We start from the raw sequence: 23,256 nt of genomic DNA, 5'->3' as shown, positions 1-23,256 counted from the left end.
GGCAGTGTGACACATAGTTTCTGAAGTCACTTCGCTGGCTCCCTATCCGTTTCCGTATACAGTTCAAGCTCCTCTTATTAACCTATAAGTGCATTCACTCTGCTGCCCCTCACTACCTCTCCACCCTCATCTCTCCCTACACTCCTTCCCAAGAACTCCGTTCACTAGGCAAATCTCTCCTAATCGCTAACTCCAGACTCCGTTCCTTTTATCTCGCCACACCTTATGCCTGGAATAGACTTCCTGAGCCATTACGTCAAGCTCCATCCCTGCCCACCTTCAAATCCGGGCTAAAGGCCTACCTGTTTGATGCTGCTTTTAATTCCTAACTTGTCACCTGCTCGTAACCTTTGTCTTGTCTTCCTCTCTTCAATAGTCCCTTTTCCCTATGTGTCCTATCTGTCTGTCCTACCCTTATCCCTTATTTGTCCTGTCTGACTGTCCTGATTTAGATTGTAAGCTCTTTTGAGCAGGGACTGTCTTTTCTTCATGCTCAATTGTGAAGCGCTGCGTACGACTGGTAGCGCTATAGAAATGATTTGTAGTAGTAGTAGTAGTTGCTGTCATGTCTATTGCATTGTCCAAGTCTTAGAACAAAGCCACTTCGTTTTGTAATACTCTCACCCTTGCACCAAGAGCCATCCTCCTCATAAGTTTTCCTCTGATGGAAAGAGAAATTTATTGTATAGAACAGCACAAACATCTCGTCTGCTCATTCAGCTGCTGATTACATAAACACCTCCTTCATGTACTGTCACTTTTGCCAAACAGATTTTGTAGATGTTTGCAAGCAGTGATATATAGACCTATTGCATCTCAAATTGTGTGCCTTTTTTTAATTATTATTTTTGCTAGCAAATGCTGCAGCTCTATCAGAGACAGGGCTTCTACCCTGCTACATTTTTATTCATTAGTTTCTGTCCTTTACATACACAGATTTATACCAAATTGGAAGTCTGTAATAAATATGATATACAGTTTCTACCTTGCCTATTTCAGTACGTTCGCATTGCTGTAGCGATGGGTCATAACATATCGCATAGCTGAAAAGAGATTTTGCAGTAACAGTTCAGTGAGACTTAATGAGGCTTCAGGATTCCGCATCACTAAATCATTCTTAGCTGCTGAGTAAAACAAACCATGTCTGCTGATGTGGAATCAGTGCTGAAAAGGGTTATTATGGCTTTCAAGGAAGCGTGAAGGAATCCAATGCCAAGGTGCCCATGGTCACTGCTCCTTGGCTCTAGATTTTAAATGAAGTTGTTGAAAATTTCTTGGGTCTTCTTAAGGTGTGTGTTTAGTTGTATGATATTACTTAAAGAGAAAACAATTGACCTTTAACCTCAATTCTGCTTCATAAAGGAATTACACTCTCTTACTATGCAGATCTTGGGATCTCAAATAGGTCTGGCTTTCAGGACACCCCCAAAGATGTATGTAAATGTATTTGAAATATCTTACTAAGCTGCGTTAGGCACTAACACACACTAATGCAGCAAAAATGGCCTAAATGCAGGATACATAGTTTTGCCATGTGTGCTTGCTAATCACATGATAAATATCTTTTGCATTTTTGATGGGGCATGTCAGGGGCAGAGAGTGGGCATTCCTGCACTAACCAGTTAGCGTATCTACATTACTGTGGGCTAACTGGCTAGTAAGTGCTGCTGCAGTCATTTTTTTAAATGACTATGTACTAATGGCAACATTAGCACACAAACGTCCAAAAAAAAACCAGGAAAGTACCCTTTATGGAAAGTCTGAAGAAATCGAAGAAGTAGAGGATAAACACAATGACTTCCAATGGAGAATGTAGTCAAAATTATTCTTTATTAGGCAGCCATCTACCTAGCACTATCTCGCCTCTGATATTCATGATATATGGGGCAAGCAGTAGTGCAAATTCTGGCCAAGTAGTCCCTGTGAGCCAAATATAGGGCAATCAAGCCATTGCGACATCACTGATGGGGTTGGCTCTTATGCATTGGTGGAATGAGGCATTATGACATCACAATATCAGCTCTGGTTACCAGAGTCTGAAATTTTGCACTCTAAGGTGTGTAGTTATCAACATGGGCTACTGTTAAAAAGACATGTTATTTTACCTCTAACTCATGTTATTTTAGCACAGGTCTCGTTTTATACAATGAGACCTAGTTACTAATAACTGGGGTTAACAGTAAAATAACCCATCTTAACAGTAGGCTACATTGATAACTTCCCCCCTTAATTAAAGAAAAAAGAAATGTCTCTAGAAATCAAAATCACTGTTATATGTAATAACTAGTAAAAAAGGCCCGTTTCGTTATGAAATGAAACGGGCGCTGGCAAGACAATCCCCCACCCTCCCTCGCTGATCACTCTGTCCCCTCCGAGTTCCAGACCCCCCTCCCACCCTCCCTCCCAGTTCAAGGCCACCCTCCCTCCCTGCCTTTCTCCCTCCCTCCCTCCCAGTTGAAGGCCTGCCTCCCTCCCTCTCTCCCAGTTGAAGGCCCCCCTCCCTCCCACCCACCCACCCACCCACACAGTCCTCCCAGCCTCCCACCCACCCATTTCAAGGCCCCCTCACGCTCCTCCCACCGAGTTCCAGACTCCCCCCTCCGTCCGATTTCAACACCCCCCCTCCGTGTTACGGACCCCTGGACCCCCCCTGCTGCGACCCCCTTGACCCCCCCTTCCTGACGAAAACACTCCCCCGCTGCCGTCACGTACCTGTGCTGACGGGGGACCCCGACAGCCGAAGTTCTGTTTTCGTCTGTGCCGGCGTGTTGCTTGCTGAATGATTATCTGTTGAAGTTTCTGTGCGTGTGTCTGATGTCAGACGCACACACAGAAACTTGAACAGCTGATCATTCATGAAGCAACGCCCCGGCGCAGCCGAGAAAAGAACTTCGGCTGTTGGGGGTTGGGGTCCCCCGTCAGCACAGTTACGTGACGGCGGCGGGGGAGTGTTTTCGTCTGGAAGGGAGGCTCGAGGGGGTCGCGGCAGTAGGGTCCAGGGGTCCGTAACACGGAGGGGGGCTGTTGAAATTGGAGGGAGGGCGGAGTCTGGAACTCGGTGGGAGGGGCGTGAGGGGCGCACGTCATGATGGTGCCTAGCAGACCACAGGAGCCACAGTTCCAGGCAGGACAGAACGTTGGAGGTGAGAATTATATATGTAGATAGTGAGCCAAGTATAGGGCAATCAAGCCATTGTGACACCATTGATGAGGTTTGCTCTTAAGGCATTGGTGGAATGAGGCATTATGACATCACAATATCATCTGGTTACCAGATATTTAAACTTTTCACACTACGGTGTGTGTGTGTGTGGGGGGGGGGGGAGTTATCAATATAGGCTACCATTAAGAAATGCTATTTTACAACTAGCTAGTGCTATTTTAGGACAAGTCCATTTTATGCAATGATCCCTAATTACTAATATCTGGGGTTAACAGTATTGATAACCCATGCTACAAAATTCCCCACTTAATGAAAAAAAAAGAAATGTTTCTAGAAATCAAAATCACTGCTATGTAATAAAGTGAGCCAAGTATAGGACAATCAAGCCATTGGGAATTGGTGGAATGAGGCATTATGACATCACAATATCAGTTCTTGTTACCAGAGACTGAAACTCTTCACGCTAAGAGGGGGAAGTTATCAATGTGGGCTACTGTGCTACTTTATCACCAACTCGTGCTATTTTAGCACAGGCCCCATTTTATGCATTGAGACCTCGTTACTAATCACTGTGGTTAACAGTATAATAACACATCTTAATGGTAGGCCACAATGACAACTCCCTCATTTAATTAAAGAAAAGAAATGTCTCTAGAAATAAAAGTCAAGTATAGGGCAAACAAGCCATTGTGACATCACTGAGACTTAGTTACTCATGACTGGGGTTAACAGTGAAATAATATGTCTTAACAATAGGCCATGATGATAACTCCCCCCTAAGCACTATTCTGTAAGAGCGCTCATATGTAGTGTAGCGCATTTTCACATGGGTGGAGCACAGGAGGGGCATAGGTGGTGCTACCACTTACATTTGCAGCTTACAAAATACAGTATAGTGCCTACAGTTATACCAGGTCTATAGCTGGTATAACTGCAGGTGCTTACATTTTAGATGCACTGATGTCATTATAGAATAGACTCGCACTACATAGCATCAGGATGCCTAAAGGATGCACCCACTTACAGAATTTTCCCCATAGAAGACATAAAACACCATTCTTATACTTGGAATGATTGAAAACTTGATGTTAGAAGTTACCAGGCAAAAAAGTTCATGTATTATATGACAGAGTTGCCAGTGTCTGCTCTGATTCTGGCTTTCTTGGATGCAGGCTGTTTGCAGTCCCACTCGATCGCTCAGCACAGCTCAGCTAATGACTGTATCCAGTGGTTCACAAGCCTCAGTCATTTCCAACGTGGTTTTAATGAAAGGCCAAGGCAAGGTAAGGACTGAATTCCTTGCTTATAGGGTTATAAAGATTTACAGAATTACATAGGCGGTGCTTGAGTTGTAACTTGCAAAAACGCTGAGATTTCTAATGAATGCCTGCACCGCAAGATCCTGTTATTAACAATCTGAATGTTGTCTTATAAACGCTGCGAGGCCCAGTATAACACTTACTTGGGAGTAATTTTATAACAAGATACCTATGTGAAAAGTCCAAAAAGGCACCTATTTAATAAACCTTTGTGCCTTTATAAAATAGACTAGTACAATGACCCCCAGTACTGCACAAATGACCTCGCACAAATTTACACCTGGTTTGATGCAGGTGTAAACATGGATGTGCCCCTGCTTCTCTACAGGTTGCCCAAACTTGGATGCCCAAATTTGGGTGCAGAGCTCAGATGCATGCAGAAATGAATTAGTCAATTGGATGCTGACAACAATTAGAATTAATTGGCACTAATTTAGATTTATGCACACATCTGCCTACAAGCCACTCTGTAACACTGTGCACCCAAGTGTCTTGGGTGCAACTCAAAAGGGGATGTGGCCATGGAAGGGTCCATGGGCAGGTCAGGGTCATTCCCAGAAATTAAGTGCAATATAATAGAATACCGGGGTTGTGTGTCCAACTTATGCACCAGGATTTACACCAGGTTTTAGCAGGTGTAAGTCCTCATGCCCAAATTTGGGTATGGGAATCAGAGCTAAGCGCTATTCTATAAAAGGCTTCAGCCTGGAGAGTTCTTTTTAGAATAATATTGGTATGCATTTTTCCCAGTGCCCATTTTTGGTGGCCATTTATAGAATTACCCCTATAATGGCAATTCTATAACTAGGAGGTTGCATTTATACGCCACTTGAGTGCATAATTCTACAGGATTTTGCTACTTTCACAGGTAAGTGTACACTTATGAGTGTGAGTGGTGGCAGGACGACTAAGTGCTATTCCGTAAGGGTGCATTTAAGTGGCAGAGTATGTAAATGCAAGGGGACATTCACATGGGTGGAGCATGGAAGAAGCATGGGTATGGCTACCACATATATGCATAATTTACAGAATATTGTCAGTTACATGTACATCTGCCATGTTTACACAAGCCCAGTTATGCCAGGTCTATGGCTGGTATAACTGTGGTGGCATACATGAAGGTACACCAGTGCCAGGTTACTATAATATTCTATATTGGAATCCAGTCACCCAGATGTCTTTATAGAATAGGATCTCACTGCATGGCGTTGGAGCACCTAAAAGGAGATGCCCACATACACAATTCCCCCATATCCCCTAATTCCATAATTGGATGCCTATGTGCACAAATTTACAGAACTCTAGTACTTTCATGAGTAAGTGCATACTCACCATGCTTAGACACTTCTTCTCTAAGGGCATACAGAAGTGGCATAGCCTGTAAATGCAAGGGGGGGTACACATATGAAGAACATGGGTAGGGCTCTCATTTACATGCAAAATTTACAGAATACTGTACGTTAGTTACATAGCCATCTCCTGCATTTTTGCATCTGCATGTCTCCAGGTCTGTGGTGGGTGAAAATGTGGGCATGTAAATGTTACACATTAAGATACTGGGTTATGCTAGCATTCTGTAACTGAATTTCAGTGACCAGATGCTGTTGTGAAATATGTCGCGTCCCTCACCGGTGGCACGCTCCTCGCTCCCGATCCGTTCTCTGGCTCCACCCCAGTAGGGGGGAGCATCGGCCGCTTCGGCCAGGCTGGCTGGGCCGATGCTCCGATTCCCCCTTTCGCTCCTGGCTTGCCTTTCTGGGCGGTGTGGTGGTGCTGACGCCCGTGTTTGCCCTGCTGCTGTGGGGGAACACCGGCCATGTTGGCAGCGCCAGCGACCCCAGGGGGAGGGTTTCTCTTCTAGGCGCGAAGCCCGGGGACCTGGGCCACACCTCCAGCACCTGGATTGGTCGCCCGTGGCTTGTCGCTGCCTCCTTCTTTGGGCTGACCAATTTAGGTCTCCTAGCCTGCTGATACCTGTCATCCGGTCTCCGGTCCTCCCTGCCTCCTGTCAGCTGTTACTTACCTCCTTAACTGTAGGGGATATTTAAACAGCAGCATTTCCCCACAAACCTTGCTTCAGCTTCTACATTGGTAGAGTTACCTGTGCTTCTGGGAGACATTGTCTACTGCTTACTGCTTGACTTGACTTGACCTCTGCCTGGAACCCGACTACCCTCTGCTTGCTGCCTGACCTGACCTCTGCTTGGAACCCGACTACTCCCTGCTTGCTGCCTGACCTGACCTCTGCTTGGAACCTGACTACTCTCTGCTTGCTGCCTGACCTGACCTCTGCCTGGAACCCTACTATTTCTTGCTTGCTGCCTGACCTCTGCTTGGAACCCGACTGCTCTCTGCTTGCTGCCTGACCTGACCTCTGCGTGGTCCTGATCATCCACCGCTTGCTGCTGGACCTGACTGCTACTCGAGCCTGATTCTCCTTTGCTGGTTACTGGACCTAACTTTCGCTGTTGTCTGAGCCCAGTCTTGCCTGCTGTCTGCGGCCGTCTGACCCCGGCAGTATCTGGAAGTCCTGCGGGCCGCCTGCACCTGGGGGCTCAACCCTCAGGGAACGGTGGTCCTCCCAGGTGAAGCCTCGGGGTTTGCTTGGCTGCCCGACAGGGCACAGGCTAATACTTCATCACTGTGCTCCGTCTGGGCACAAGGGCTCACAAACATGTCAGAATAGGCTTTCATGTTGCAATATCAGAGCACTTAAAAGGGAGTGCCTAGTTATAGAATAGCCCCAGGTCTGTGTATATGCTCATACTTGATAAAAATATATATGCAAATAAAGAGTTCTGCCCCTGCTCCTCTGAAACAATGCCCACAGGAATGCCTATATACAGATCATGTAATAGTAGATGCTGTTTTCCACTGTGCTTACCTTTTGTGTTAAAATTGTCATTTTATGGGCAACTCTATAACTAGGTGACCCAATTTAGGTGTGTGCTAATTCTACAACAGTATCTGGGTGCCAAGATTCCATTATAGAATTTTAGCGTGAATCAGCATCAACATGCTTTCATTTATTTAGATTTAGCTCACACCTCTTTCAGTAGTAGCTCAAGGTGAGTTACATTTGGCTACACTGGATATTTCTCTGTCCCAGAAGGGCTCATAATCTAAGTTTGTACCTGAAGCAATGGAGGGTTAAGTGACTTGCCCAAGATCACAAGGAGCAGCAGTGGGATTTGAACTGACCACCTCAGGATTTCAAGACCAGTGCTCTAACCCACTAGGCCACTCCTCCACTTACAGCATGTCAATAGCAGGCGTAAATGAGCACACCTAGAGGTGGCACTTTAGTGTATAACTTAAGTATTCTGTAATTTAAACACCTTAATGGTCTTACCCATGTCCCACCCATGCTCCTCTTCCGTGAATGCCCCCTCCCTTGCATCTATGCATTAAGGGATCCTTTAACTAAGGTGTGCTAATGGATTTAGCATGCGCTAATGAATCAGTGTGCATTGAGACATGAAGCCCATTGGTATGCAATGGGCTGTGGGGCATTTAGCATGCCTTAATCATTAGTGCTAAATCTATTAGCACACCTTAGAAAAAGGACCCTTAAGTGAGTTGTGAGTGTCATTTATAAAATAGTGCTGAGCACTCACCTAGCACTTACATGGGAAAGTACACACTAGCGTAAGTGCTAGTGTTCTATAAATTTAAGTGTGTAAATGGTCCTTAAATTTAGGTACCAAGTTATACAATGAGGGGCTATATATGTGGAAAAAGCTTGATAAAGTAGCCCCCAGTATGACAAAGCATAAAGCGAAGGTTCTCACTGTGCAGCTGGTCCAGGGCTGCAGAGAGACTGAGCTGGGCCCACCATCCCCTCCAGAATCACTGCTGCCCTCCCAGGATTGCCGCCGCTGTCGCCCACCCAGGATCGCCACTACCGCCCCTCCCCCCCCCCGCAGCAACTCCAAATACCTTGGCTGGCGGGGATCCCCAGGATCCGCTAGCAGAAGGAGTCTTCCTCCAACATTGGTTTTCACTCCACCACATTGCCTGTCCTGCCTCTGTGCAGCTTCTTTTTCTCTCACATCGCACACGCTTGGTTTCAAAACCGAGCATGCGCCACCTGAGGGGGAAAGCAGCTTGCTTGGCAGGCAATGCGGCAGAGTGAAGAACATCACTGGAGGAAGACTTCTTCTGCTGGTGAGGCCTGGTGACCCCCACCAGCCAAACCAGAGGCTCCAGGCCAAAGCACAGTGTCTGCTCCTCCCCAGCTTCCAAGGGTTGGCCCGGCACTGGAGTTTTCTCTCTTATGCTCCTGTTGGGACGCAATCACCCGGGTCCCATGATGAGAAGGAGAGAGAGAAAGAAAGAAAGAAAGAGAGAGAGACCCCCAATGCCAGGCCCCCTTTGGAGGCCGGGACCAAGGTAATTTTGCCCCCCCGCTCCCCCTCTCGGCAGCCCTGAGCTGGTCCATTTTTGGACAATGATAGTGCTAAGCCTTGGGCAATTGTATAATTATGGTGCTCATTTTCAGAGCAGATGGACATCTCAAAATGCCCTCAAAACCCATCCATCTGCCCAAAACATCCAAATTGTGATTTTGGAATGGCTGAATTTGGACGTCCTGCACTGCAGGGCGTCCAAATAGCAAAGAGATGTGTTGTGAGGAGGGCCTAAAATTATGACGTCCAACAGTGATAATCAAACGGGAAGAAACGTCTTGCCTCATCCTTGGCCACCTTTAAATCTAGACTGAAAGCCCACCTCTTTAACATTGCTTTTGACTCATAACCACTTGTAACCACTCGCCTCCACCTACCCTCCGCTCCTCCTTCCTGTACACATTAATTAATTTGATTTGCTTACTTTATTTTTGTCTATTAGATTGTAAGCTCTTTGAGCAGGGACTGTCTTTCTTCTATGTTTGTGCAGCACTGCGTACGCCTTGTAGCGCTATAGTAGTAGTAGTAGTAAGAAATGTCCAACAAGGATGTTTTTATCTAGACCTGTTTCAGTCACGTCCAGGGTAAAAAAAAGAGTTCTGATTGAGCAGTTGACCATTGGAGGGATTAAGGTATGATCCACCATGAATCCCCCAGTAATTACTGTCCCCCTCCCTCACCCCTGGAAAGGGAAACAAGGGAAACGGCTCCCTGACAACATGTGGTGTTATGGGCAATCTGAACACAGCAGGGACGTCTGTGTGGCCATTTTCATACAATTTATTTATTTATTTTATTTTGCTGCATTTATATCCCACATTTTCCCACCTATTTGCAGGCTCAATGTGGCTTACAATATAATACAACTACAATCACATTGATGGAATAGAGAATCAGAGTATATATAACAGATAAGGTGCATAGGAATATTATGGCAATCATATTAACGGAGAAGAATTTCAGAATTATTGCTATTATGTCTTGTCCCTGGTGTTGATGTTTATAATTTGGACATTTTATTTTGGAAAATGACTGTTCATTTTGGACTTTCTCATGGATTTTCAAACCCTGATATTTTTCCTGTTCAAAAATGTCTGTGAGATAGACTTTTTTTTGGACGTTATGAGCAGGATGTCCCAATTCTGTCTTGGATGTTCTTTTGAAAATGCTCTCTATGTATGATGAGGGGAAGATTACCCACCTACAGCTGTCTATGAATGGGTAGCACATAAATAAAATCTACTATAATAAAATTCACCCTCAACGTTCTGAGGACACTGACGTCAGTGAAGCCAAGCCCTGACTTCCTTCAAAAAGGTTCGAAGGTTCGTGGTGGTGAAGCCACCAAAACCGCTCTGGGCTCCGCCCTCGAGGGCGGAGCAATGGCAGAACAACGAACGGGTTGGCAGGGAGGGAGGCAGGGAGGCGGGAGGTGAGTGGGAAATCGCTCCGGCCCCGCCCTCGCGTCAAACGTCATGACGTTGGGGGCGGAGCAATGGCAGAACAACGAAGGGGTTGGCCAGGGAGGGAGGGGGGGGTGTTGGCGACGAAAACCTTGCTAGCGCCCGTTTCATTTGCTCTGAAATGGGCCTCTTTTACTAGTTATAAATAAAACAATTGATGTTATTGTTCAATATTCAGCTCCACCCAGCTACATAAATACATTAAAATATATCTATTTTCTTTCTTCTCCATAAATTAGGGACTGGGATTCAGCATTGTTGGAGGGAAGGACAGCATTTATGGACCTATAGGAATCTATGTCAAAACCATTTTCCCAGGAGGAGCGGCAGCTGCTGATGGGCGACTGCAGGAAGGTGAGGACTTGCTTACAGCTGTTTGTAGACAGGGTTACAGAATATTTCTGAATTTATTATAGACTCTACTCTTCTACTTTTTGCTATCTCAGATTAATATCCAAAAGTGCTGAGCTTTTTAACTTCTCTTCACTGGTAACCTGGATGTCTACAGCGTGCATCATGCTTTCAGAAGACTCACATACTTCTATTCAGCCCCTTTACCAGCTCTTATACTGACTTATTCTGGTATTTTATAACAGAATCGTAGCACCCAGATGACGCTATATAATTAGGGCAAGATTCAATAATTCAAAATAAATCGGCGTTCAACGCTGTTCTATAATGGACACTCAAAGATGAGCGTCCATTATAGAATAGCATTGAGTGCCAATTTTGGTGTGTAAATTTGGGCACCATGCAGTGGCGTAGCTATGTGGGGCCACGGGGGTCTGGGCCCCCATAGATTTGTCCCTGGACCCCCCTGCCAACGACCCTCTCGACCCCCCTCCTACCGCCAACCCTCCCCCGCCTTCGGCTACCTTTGCTGGCTGGGGACCCCAACCCTAGCCAGCCGAGGTCCTCTTCTTCCGGCGCAAGGCTTCGTTCTGTTTCTGTGAGTCTGACGTCCTGCATTGGCTGTCGGCTCTGCAGCCGCTCCTCCTCTCGCCTCCATGTCACTGCCCCTGGAGTAAGACCCCGGAGGAGCGCAGCAACGTAAGAGGCGAGAGGAGGAGCAGCTACAGAGCCGACAGCCAATGCCTGATGGCTGTCTACGGTGCCACGTTTCAGGTTTGAAAACATTTATTGCTTTTTTTCTTTTCGTAGCAGCTGCTGCTGCTCAACAGGAGAAGTAGCAGTGGCCGGACAGTGGCAGCTGCGGGTGGTGAGGGGGTTTGATGCGCCAGGGAGGGTGGAGAAGGGGAGGGGAGGGTTGCTGGACATGGGTGGCTGGAGGGGGGCAGGGGGAGGGGAGGTCCGCTGGACATGGGTGGCTGGAGGGGGGGCAGGGGGGAGGAGGAGGGTCGCTGGACATGGGTGACTGCAGGGGGGACAGGGGAGAGGAGGGTTGCTGAACATGGGTGGCTGGAGGGGGGAGGAGGAGGGGAGGGTCGCTGGACATGGGTGGCTGTAGGGGGGGCGGGAGGAGGGGAGGTTCGCTGGACATGGATGGCTGGAGGGGGTCAGGGGAGAGGGAGCTGGGGAGGGGGTCCTGAGATCAGAGAGGTGGGGATGGGGAGGGAGGGGGGCCCTGTGAGGGGGGGGGGGGAACACAGTCACTCACTGTCTCTCACATACACTCTCTCTCTGATACACTCTCTGTCTATCACACTCTATCTCTCTGTCACACACACAGTCTTACACACACAGACACTCTCTCACACACTCTCTCTCTCACACAAACACACACACACACACACACACACACACACACACACACACACACACACACACACACTCTGTCTCTCTCTCATTCTCTCTCTGACACACATACTCCATCTCTCACACACACTCTCACTTTCAAACATACACACTCCGAGAAAAACCTTGCTAGCGCCCGTTTCATTTCTGTCAGAAACGGGCCTTTTTGTTTTTTACTAGTATTCTATAAAGGAACGTAGGTACCTACTTTCCTCTATAGAATAAGTGCAGTGTCATGGAATTACCCCTACTGCATTCTTCTAGTTGCAAGTATTCCTTTTTTGCACCATGTCAGTTTTCATTAAATATTTAAGGGTTAGTATATTAAGTAGCAGTATAATCATCTGTTAATGCATGCTAATGGATGATTTTACATGGGTGTTATCTCCCAGAATATATGGCATTAAAAGTTTGATGTACTAAAACGTATTAATCTGATATTCTGCAGGAGATAATGCTGATGCATTGCTGCCAACAATAATGCATTCAAATTAAAGAGACCTCTATTCAAACGTGTGGAAATTATACATCAACCCTTCTGTAAATATCTCAAACACTATAGTTAAAAATTTCTTCCAGATTAGTCAGTGGCATTTCTCTTCTCTCTCCAACGTATATTCATAACACAAAACTAAGCGATAAATGTGGATCTTCAGATTTAAACTGGCAGCATACACCTTCTAGGAGACTTGTTCCAGCATTTTTGGTGTTCATTAATCACATCCTCATTGATCCGACATTTAAAATTTTTCTTCAAATCTTCACGATCTGTTTTTTCAAAAACTCCATCTTATTCCCCTAAAAGACTTTTTTTTTTACTTTCTTATTTTAGATTTTATACAAATATGTAATAATCATGACACTTAGCTTTTAAATAACATTCAGCAGCGATTTTTCTCCTGAGTCAAACCCCCGCCAACATGGCCAGGTTTCGAATATCTTCGTCAGGGAAGAGGTTCGCATTTGAAAACTTGTAAACACATATCGAAAAAAATGGCTGCCATTTGATGGAGTTTTTGAAAAAACAGATCGTGAAGATTTGAAGAAAAATGTTAAATGTTGGATCAATGAGGATGTGATTAATGAACACCAAAAATGCTGGAACAAGTCTCCTAGAAGGTGTATGCTGCCAGTTTAAATCTGAATATCCACATTTATTACATAAGTGTTGTGTTATGAATATATATTGGAGAGAGAAGAGAAATGCCACTGACTAATCTGGAAGAAATTTTTAACCAATAATGCATTGGCATTAACATCACACCCAACACCATCTAACAGCATCCATAAGGGGGGGGGGGGGGGGAGGAATGTTATCTCCCCCTGTCTGCCAATCAAAATGGTGCCAGCTGACCTTCTGCAGGTCCACTGGGTTTAACAATGGGTTTTCTGTTACAAAACCTGGAAGATAAAAAAAAAAATCTGTGTCTAACATTTATTAATTCACAACAGAATGCTGTGATAGACAATGCGGTGTTTTATACTGATTTTTACATGTTCTGTTGATTCTTTGCAGGTGACGAGATTCTGGAACTGAATGGGGAGTCTATGTATGGGTTAACGCATTATGAAGCTTTACAAAAGTTTAAGGTCATTGTTGGTTCTTCTTATATAATGACTTTATCTTCCTCAGTTTCCCAATCTTTTAAACCACATGCCCCAGCTGGCCTGTCCCGGCAGCTCTTGTATCCAGAGGCCTGGGGAAGGAGAGAGAGAGATTTTCTCTGCCATGAACCCTCAGTATTGCTCACTAAGGGCCAGATGCACTAAGGTCCTCGGAAGAGCCCTTCCCTTACCGATTCCATAGCGAATTGTTAGGGAACGGTCATGCATCAAGGAAATGGAATGCAAATGAGCTGCTCGTTGTAGCTCACTTGCATTCTCTATTCCCTCGGAAGCCAGTTGGCTGGTCGGCCGGTCAAGCATGCGCAGAGCAACCAAGCGTTATGCTGGCTGCTCTGCGCATGCCAAATACGTCCAAAAAGGATGTACCTGATGATGTCCGCCTTTTCCGCTTTGCCTGTGGCTGTCCCTGCGCCTCCATGTGGTGCCCTGGAAAGGAAGGCACCGCGCCGCTCACCCCCTCCATGGCCTGCTGCAGGAAGGCTCCGATGCGGCTCGAGTTTCTCCCTTCCTTGATCCTAGCAGGAGAGTGCAGTTGAGGACGTCCATTGTCCACGTCTTCGACACCCATCCATCTTCGGCCCCCAGGTCTCTCTCAGCCAATCACAGCGCGTTTAGCTCAGCTAAACATGCTGTGATTGGCTGAGAGACCTCCAGGTCTCTCTCAGCTGAGCTAAACGAGATCACGCAGTGAAGGATGTCCAAAAAGGGCGTCTTTTTGGAGTGAGGTTTTTATTATTATAATAAGTGAAGGACGTCAAAAAAGAACGTCTTTTTGGAGTGTTTTTTTTGTTGTTACAGGTGAAGGATGTCCAAAAAGGACGTCCCTGACAACATTTTTTTTCTTCCGATTCTTTCCTTTGCCCCAACGAGAGGTGTAGGCCTCCCATTAGGTTTTCCACGGTAAGGGAATTGGAAAACGGTAGTGCATCTCATTATAATAGCCTTGCAACGGTAGTGTAGCTCATTATAATAGCCTTTGGATCATTTGCATTCCGTTTTTGTTAGCTGCTACCGTGACAGGAAAATGCCCTTTTGTGCATGTCCCCGGTTTACTACTTGCACGTTAAACTGGCTAAAACCAGTTTAAAACCCACGTTGCTGGCTTGGAAAGCTTAGTGCATCTAGCCCTAAGGCTAGCAAGATCACCTTTCCTCCCTTTCTGCACTTGATTATGAGTTCTTACAGACCTGTCACACTTGATTCAGCTGCTTTTCAATGCTACGAGCTCACCCAGGGATCTAACCTCAACTCTTTTATCTTTAACCATTATCAATAGAAATCAAACAAAATAAAACATGGAAAAGAAAATAAGATGATACCTTTTTTATTGGACATAACTTAATACATTTCTTGATTAGCTTTCGAAGGTTGCCTTTCTTCGTCAGATCGGAAATAAGCAAATGTGCTAGCTGACAGTGTATATAAGTGAAAACATTCAAGCATTACTATGACAGTAAAATAGATACCATTGGAGATTCTACATGGAATGTTGCTACTATTGGAGATTCTGCATGGAATGTTGCTATTCCACTAGCAACATTCCATGTAGAAGGCTGCGCAGGCTTCTGTTTCTGTGAGTCTGACGTCCTGCACGTACGTGCAGGACGTCAGACTCACAGAAGCAGAAGCCTGCGCGGCCACGTTGGTGATCTACAAGGGCCGACTTCTACATGGAATGTTGCTAGTGGAATAGCAACATTCCATGTAGAATCTATAGAAATCAAACAAAATAAAACATGGAAAAGAAAATAAGATGATACCTTTTTTATTGGACATAACTTAATATATTTCTTGATTAGCTTTCGAAGGTTGCCCTTCTTCCTCAGATCGGAAATAAGCAAATGTGGTAGCAGATAGTATATATGAGAGAAACATCAAAGCATTACTTTGACTGTCTGACAGAGTGGGAGGGTGGGGGTATGCATGGGGACATCAAAGCATTTCATTGATATTCTAACAGAATGGGTGTTGGTAGGTGAGAGGAGGGTAATAAACAGAGAAATAAACCGAGAAATACAGCTTATGTTTTATGAGTTAGAAAACCCAGATCCTTATTAAGTCCTGTTTGTTGGGTGTCAAAATATTCAATCATTCTTATTTCAAAGGTTTTACGTTCCTGTATTGTTTTAAAATTACCTTTCAGTATTCTTACTGTGAAATCACTGGTGCAGTGTTCTGGTCTAGTGAAGTGTTGGCCCACAGGGGTGGGGGCCTGACTGGCACCGGCTATTTTCATGTGATGTCTGTGATGTCAAAAATCAAGAAATGTATTAAGTTATGTCCAATAAAAAAGGTATCATCTTATTTTCTTTTCCATGTTTTATTTTGTTTGATTTCTATAGATTCTACATGGAATGTTGCTATTCCACTAGCAACATTCCATGTAGAAGTCGGCCCTTGCAGATCACCAATGTGGCCGCGCAGGCTTCTTCTTCTGTGAGTCTGACGTCCTGCACGTACGTGCAGGACGTCAGACTCACAGAAACAGAAGCCAGCGCAGCCTTCTACATGGAATGTTGCTAGTGGAATAGCAACATTCCATGTAGAATCTCCAATAGTAGCAACAGAATCTCAATAGTAGCAACATTCCATGTAGAATCTCCAATAGTAGCAACATTCCATGTAGAATCTCCAATGGTATCTATTTTACTGTCATAGTAATGCTTGAATGTTTTCACTTATATACACTGTCAGCTAGCACATTTGCTTATTTCCGATCTGAGGAAGAAGGGCAACCTTCGAAAGCTAATCAAGAAATGTATTAAGTTATGTCCAATAAAAAAGGTATCATCTTATTTTCTTTTCCATGTTTTATTTTGTTTGATTTCTATTGATAACCTTTAAGAGTGGACTAACACGGCTACCACACCTCTCTATCTTTAACCATAAAAGTACTCTTCAATGCTGCTGCATACTGACTCTCCTTTTCTTCTTTTAGCAAGCAAAAAAAGGACTTCTTATGCTGACCCTCCGGACAGGCCTCAGTCCTCCCCACTCTCCATTAGGCTATTTTCCTGCCCAGCTGAGCCGCTCCCTGAGCTCCAGTACTTGTGCAATGAAGGAAAACTGCTCTTTCACCTCAGAGAATGCGGCATTTTTATTAAGCTCTGCTAAACCCAATGACAGGATCCTAATGGAAGTTTCTTTGAACAAGGGTAAGAGCTCAGTGCTAGGACACAGATGAACAGTTTTTAGTGATTTAGTGATATGATCTCAACTGGGAGATTTAATGTAACATTTCAGTCTAACCAGCTCAAAGGTCAGCTTCCTCAATGGTGTGCAATGAGGACAAATAGTGTGAAAAGTCCTTCAAAGTGTTTTCACACTGCAAAAGTCACTTTGTGAGACCTGACAGAGGAAAGTTTGGCCTCCTAAAGCTAGTTAAAAAAGTATTTGCTCAGTCAAAAGGGTATCACTCTTTCTTTTGTTTTATTGTTATTTATTGACCTTTTTGAGATGAGGTACTCTGGTTGTCTTTTACACCAATGTGTTTATGGACTTGTGGTGAACGGTCCTTCCAGGCTGCACAGGCGTTTTCCATTTGCATTCCTGCCAGTGGAGGGGTGGTGCATTTTCAATAGCAAGGGATAAGCACATAGAAGTGGGCCAAAGGGGCCATGACTCACCAATATTTTGCCCCAAACAGCATCATCAATTACAGAGCTTTGGGGCAGGGATAGAGATTGGTGTGTTGGTCTTTCCAACCAGAAAGATGTTGTGCTGCCCCTGATGCAGGTTCTGCAGGACTTCTAGGATACTTCATGGTCCCTTGGTATGTTATTGATCGGAATTTTGTTAAGAGATGTGTGAAAAACGTAAATAAAAAACAAGTGATATTGAAGCTGGAATTTTGTTAAGAGATGTGTGAAAAACGTAAATAGAAACAAGCGATATTGAAGCTTTGCTGGCAGGAAAGCGGGTGGAGGACTCCCATGCAGCTTAGCCGGAACATTGCTTGTAATGCTTTACTTAGAACTGGAATATTTTTTTTAGAGTGTACAGCACTACATTTTAGGGAAGGATGTCAATCAGTGATCTCTGAGCCTTTTAGGTTGAAGTGCTGCTTTAAAAGAACTTGTCTTCTCATTCCTATATACAAACATCATGGAGATTTTGTAAATTCTACTACTACTAGTAATCATTTCTATAGTGCTACTAACAGTGCTGTACATATTATACACAGGTATTTTCTCTGTCCCTAGGGGGGGCTCACAATTTTTTTTGTACCTGAGGCAATGGAGGGTTAGGTGACTTGCCCAAGATCACAAGGAGCTGCAGTGGGAATTGAACCCAGTTCGCCAGGAGCAAAGCCTGCTGCACTAACCATTAGGCTACTCCTCTGCTCTGTTAAGGTGCCACTTCTCATGAGTTTTAATTCCTATATGTTGATGGTGCTTCTGTCCTGCTATCTTCTCTCTTCATGTCTCTCTCTTTATGTTTGACCGTACAGCGCTGCGTAAGTCTGGTAGCGCTTTAGAAATGTTGAGTAGTAGTAGCAGTAGTTCTTTTCCTGTGTTGATGGATGTTGTTATGTAAGTGAAGTTGCATTCACATGTAAGTCATGCTGCTATATACAGTTAGACCAGGGGTTCTCAACACAGGCCTTGGGATACACCCAGCCAGTCAGGTTTTCAGATACCCACAGTGAATATGCATGAGAGAAATCGGCATATACTACCTCCATTGCATGCACATCTATCTCATACATAGTCATTGGGGGTATCCTGAAAACCTGACTGGCTAGGTGTGTTGTGAGGACTGGGGTTGGTAACGCCTGAGTTAATCAACTGATTGCTACCCTATTTCTCTGTAAAAGATATACAAGATGATTTCTTCCATTAGTACAGTGAATGACCAGAGCAGGCTGGCCCAGTGACTATGCAGAGGGACCTGGGTTTGATTCTTGGCTCATCGCTTCTGCTCTCCAGGATAGGGATACTACAGAGGCATTCACAGCTCTTAAGGGACAGAGGCACAGCAATCACACAGATGCCTGATTTAGGGCCCGCAACTGAGAAGTTCTAGAAGAAGCCATGGTGCAGGGCCCTGGCTGAGGAGTGTTGTTGCAATAACTGGACTAATGCAGGGCTTCTCAAACCTATCCTTGGGACCTTCAGTCAGTCACTGTTTCAGGATACCTATAATGAATGTGCATTAAATAAATTTGCATGCATTGGAGACCAGTATATATGGATGTATATCATGCGTGTTCATAGTAGGTATCTTGAAAATCTAACTTGCTGGGCTCCCATAAGCAGGTTTTGAGAGGCCATGCTTTACTCTTCCGGAACCTTCTAGTCATGGACCCTAAATCTAGCCATTGAGATGGTAACTGTTTTACTATATCACCCAGAGGACACTAGTAGGAGTCTACTCTATAAAGGAATGCAGACCCCCTGCTTTCCTTTATAGAGTACCTACATAACAGGTCAGATATTTGCCAATGTTTTAGGTGCGAGCACTTACGCTGGCCATAGGTTTGGTACCTAAATGCTCATGTTGAAGTTAGCCATTTAACCTATTGTATGCTATAACTGTGAGTGCCCCATCTATTTCCTGCCCATGTAAACACCCACCTTCCACTTATGCACTATTAAGGATATGTGAATAGTTATAGAATATTGTGTTTGATGCTTACATATATAGTAACATAGTAACATAGTAGATGACGGCAGAAAAAGACCTGCATGGTCCATCCAGTCTGCCCAACAAGATAAATTCATATGTGTATACCTTACCTTGATTTGTACCTGTCTTTTTCATGGCACAGACCGTATAAGTCTGCCCAGCAGGATTCCCCGCCTCCCAACCACCAGTCCCGCCTCCCATCACCGGCTCTGGCACAGACCGTATAAGTCTGCCCTCCACTATCCTCGCCTCCCAACCACCAACCCCTCTTCCCCCCCACCTTACTTGTGCACCTATGTGGGCAAATACTGATATTCTATAACTTATGCATGTCTATAGTGCCTAAGTGCCCTCTTTATTTAATTGTCCCCTATATGTTGCTATTGTGTGATAACTGTGATTCCCCCATTCCTAGAGGCAGTGAACCCTGCCTGCACTCATGGTGCCAGCCGAGCTCTGGTTCTGATTAAGCCAGAAGCCACAAAGCTTGAGCAACAACAACAACAAAAAGAATGATCATAGTCAAGACCATAATTCATAAAACTGTCAGTGGATACATGTACTTGGTCTCGTTCACTGTGTTTGGATTCTTTCAGAGGCTGGTGTGGGTCTAGGAGTGGGCTTGTGTAGCATTCCCTACTGCAGAGGAATTGCTGGGATATTTATCCATACTCTCTCACCTGGTTCTGTGGCTCATATGGACGGAAGACTCAGGTATTGTGTATTGCTATCAGCACTATATTAAATAAGACATGTTTAGGTTGTGCAGGGGAACAGGAGAGGGTGATGCCAATCATGAGGGCAGGTGCAGAATGCATATGCCATTTCATGCAACTTGTGTTACTTTGTCAGGTGTGGAGATGAAATCATAGAAATCAATGAGGCATCAGTCCAAAATATGACCCTTAATGAGGTGTACGCCATCCTAAGCCACTGCAGTCCTGGTCCTGTTCAGATCATTATCAGCAGACATCCGGATCCACAGGTAAAAATAAAAGATGTTCCTTCATTTAAATGTATCAAATGAGCTAGCCTGATGGCTGAATGGTAGCAGTGGGTGCTCAAAAAAAAACATGAGCTAGAAACATAAAAACGAAGCTCCCATAAATAGTTTTTATAAATCTGCCGCTCAGCTTCACCTAACCCGATATTGGACCAAAACCAGTCCTAGAAAACATCACAAAAGGTGGAGAAAAAAGACCTCAGCTTACCAAATGCTTTAGCACTTCAGCTCTGTGTCATATTTCACAGAGTCTGCTTCCAGAAACACTCATGCAGCAGCTTCAAAACGGTGTTTCTTTTAAAATATGCATGTTGCAATATCAGCAGCTCTTCTGGGGCAATTTTATAAAGACACATACCCCCCCCCCCCCCCCCCCCCCCCGTTTACTAAGCCGCACCAGTGGCTGCTGAGCGGCAATGCCAACACAGCCCATTCAAAGTGAATGGCCTGCGTCAGCATTAGCACACAGCAGACGCTAGTACGGCGTAGTAAACAGGAGGATAGACATCTATGTATCTTTATAAAACAGGCTAAAAATAGATGCCTGCATGACTTCCAAAGTTAGGTGATCTATGTTATACTGACTGCTGTGCTTTTAGGACATGAAGACAGATTATCAATGACCGATGGCATTGCAATAGTCTGTAATACCATCCCACAATAACAACCTACATCATAAAATCAATCACCCTGCAATTCAGCCAGTGGCAGTGGCGTACCAAGGGGGGGGGGAAGGGGGGGCGGTCCGCCCCGGGTGCACGCCGCTGGGAGGGTGCCGCGCGCCTGTCGGCTCTTCGTTTTCATGCTCTCTCTGCCCCGGAACAGGTTACTTCCGGCATTTACACTAGCATTTACACTAGCTTTTCATTGGCATTTAATGGCTGTGCCTAAATCTAGGCACATCCACCCAGCCTATGTGCTATTCTATGATCCGCATCTGAATGTAGACATGGCTTATAGAATACCACCAGGCACATGAATTGGACGTGCCTACATTTTAGTCGCCATATATAGAATCCAGCCCACTGGGGGTAATTCTATAAAGTACAACAAAAGTTAGGTGCCAAAACGTGGGGCACTATACACGGATTTTATAACGGCATCTGGGCACCCAGATTCTATTATAGAATACTTGTATGTCAACATTTAAGCACCAAATCAGACAGAGGAGTAGCGTGATCAACAATACTTTTCCAATAACACCAGGGAGACCGAAGATGTCATGTATACTTTATTCCATAACATTCTTTCATTTGTAGAATAAAGTGTATATGACATCTTCCATTCCCTGGTGTTACTGGAAGAGTTTTGTTGATCATGCTACTCCTCTGTCTGATCTGATATATTCGTAATAGATTTTGTTCCTCCCAGAAGCATAGCTAGGTTGAGGGCACGGGGGAATGGAGAGCAGACTACCGATGGCACCGGTGCTTAATTTAAACGTGACAGATCGCATAAAAAAATTGGCTTTTGCACCATCAGAAGTCCATTTGGTGGAATAGCCGTTCCCTTGGCGACCCACCTAGCTATGTCTATGGTTCCTCTACCTTGGTGGTTGACCTCAACATTTAAGAACAGCCACTTATGGCATGTCTATGGCAGGTGTAAATGTGCGAACCTAAGTACGGCACTTCAGCATGTAAATGACAGTCTTCCATAACACTATTCAAAAAAATAGAAGGAAGTGGAGTACAAAATATATTGAATCATCTCATAAACAAGTCCTCACACTTATCAAACTAAAGAACACATTATAATCTGTTATGCATTAGGAGGAAAAAGCCTCAGTACACCTAGACCTACACAACAGATTATAATGTGTGTTTTTTTATTTGATGAGTTTGAGGACTACTCCATAACATAATTGTGGGAGATGCCCATGACCTGCCCATCTGAATGCCCCTTTGCATTTGCTCGCTATGCAAGTTGCGCACTAAGATTATAGAATACTGCTTAGGGGGCCTTTTACTAAATCTTAACGCATGCTAATGAAAATTAGCGTGGCCCATAGGTGTAAAATAGGACATGCAGCATTTAGCACGTGCCCAACTAGCACTTACATGTGAATATGTAACATTCATGTGCGTAAGTACTAGTGTTCTATAGACCGAGTGCACAAAGGCACTTACATTTAAGTGTTCACAATATAGAAGGAGGGGGATTATTGGACAATAGGGGACACTGTTTAAGCAGTAGTACATACTACTGATAAAATTGCCCTGAAACAAAAACAAAACAAGAAACATCCCCATAAATGACATGGGGCACTAAGCAAAATGAAAATGTTTGGCCTTTACATGCCTGATACTCATTCTCTCTGTATGCCAGTGCAATTTCTGCTTGGTTTTCTGATAAAGACTGACAGAAACACCTTGCTACACATATTGAAAAGTGGAAAAATAGGACAAGAATTAAATAGAGACCAAGCATAATTGAACTGATGGTCCTCTCTATGCATTCTATAGGTTTCTGAGCAACAGCTGAAAGAAGCCGTGGCCCAAGCCACTGAAAGCAGTAGGTTTGGAAAGGAGCGGCATCAATGGAGTATCGAAGGTAACAAAAGGGAAGAATTTTCTAAATTATCCTAGGATGTACCATGCCCGGAGTGATCTCTACTTTCAAATTTCCATCAGCTGTTAGAATGCATGAAAATAGAAAGTAGATTTACATTGTTAATAATGAAATCTTTTCTCCAATTGGGAAGTCTTGTTTCCAATTAGAATGGATCACTTTACAAATGGCCTGAATTCAGTGAACAATATCTCTCTTTGGGTGGGTACTCGAACACTTAGCGCTCACCTAAGTGGTCCCCTTCATGTCTGTTGATACAGTACAAAGATCTAGTATGCTGAGAATGGTTGAAAAGGCCATATGCATTTGCTACCTGCTC

At 44.6% G+C, this 23,256-nt stretch overlaps 1 protein-coding gene across 1 annotated transcript in view; it reads left to right on the top strand.

Annotated features, from left to right (window-relative positions):
• Positions 1–23,256, top strand: part of IL16 (interleukin 16) — a 140,766-nt gene that overhangs the window by 53,350 nt on the left and 64,160 nt on the right. Inside the window, 7 exon segments of the mRNA XM_030192022.1 lie at positions 4,336–4,446; positions 10,594–10,708; positions 13,626–13,699; positions 16,674–16,890; positions 19,960–20,077; positions 20,216–20,348; positions 22,832–22,919. Of these exon segments, the coding sequence (XP_030047882.1) occupies positions 4,336–4,446; positions 10,594–10,708; positions 13,626–13,699; positions 16,674–16,890; positions 19,960–20,077; positions 20,216–20,348; positions 22,832–22,919 (856 nt within the window).

Source organism: Microcaecilia unicolor, chromosome 1, assembly GCF_901765095.1.
Source record: "Microcaecilia unicolor chromosome 1, aMicUni1.1, whole genome shotgun sequence".
In the NCBI taxonomy this organism is placed as follows: domain Eukaryota; kingdom Metazoa; phylum Chordata; class Amphibia; order Gymnophiona; family Siphonopidae; genus Microcaecilia; species Microcaecilia unicolor.
The sequence above is the reverse complement of the archived record's forward strand: the minus strand, read 5'-3'. Positions and strand labels throughout refer to the sequence as shown.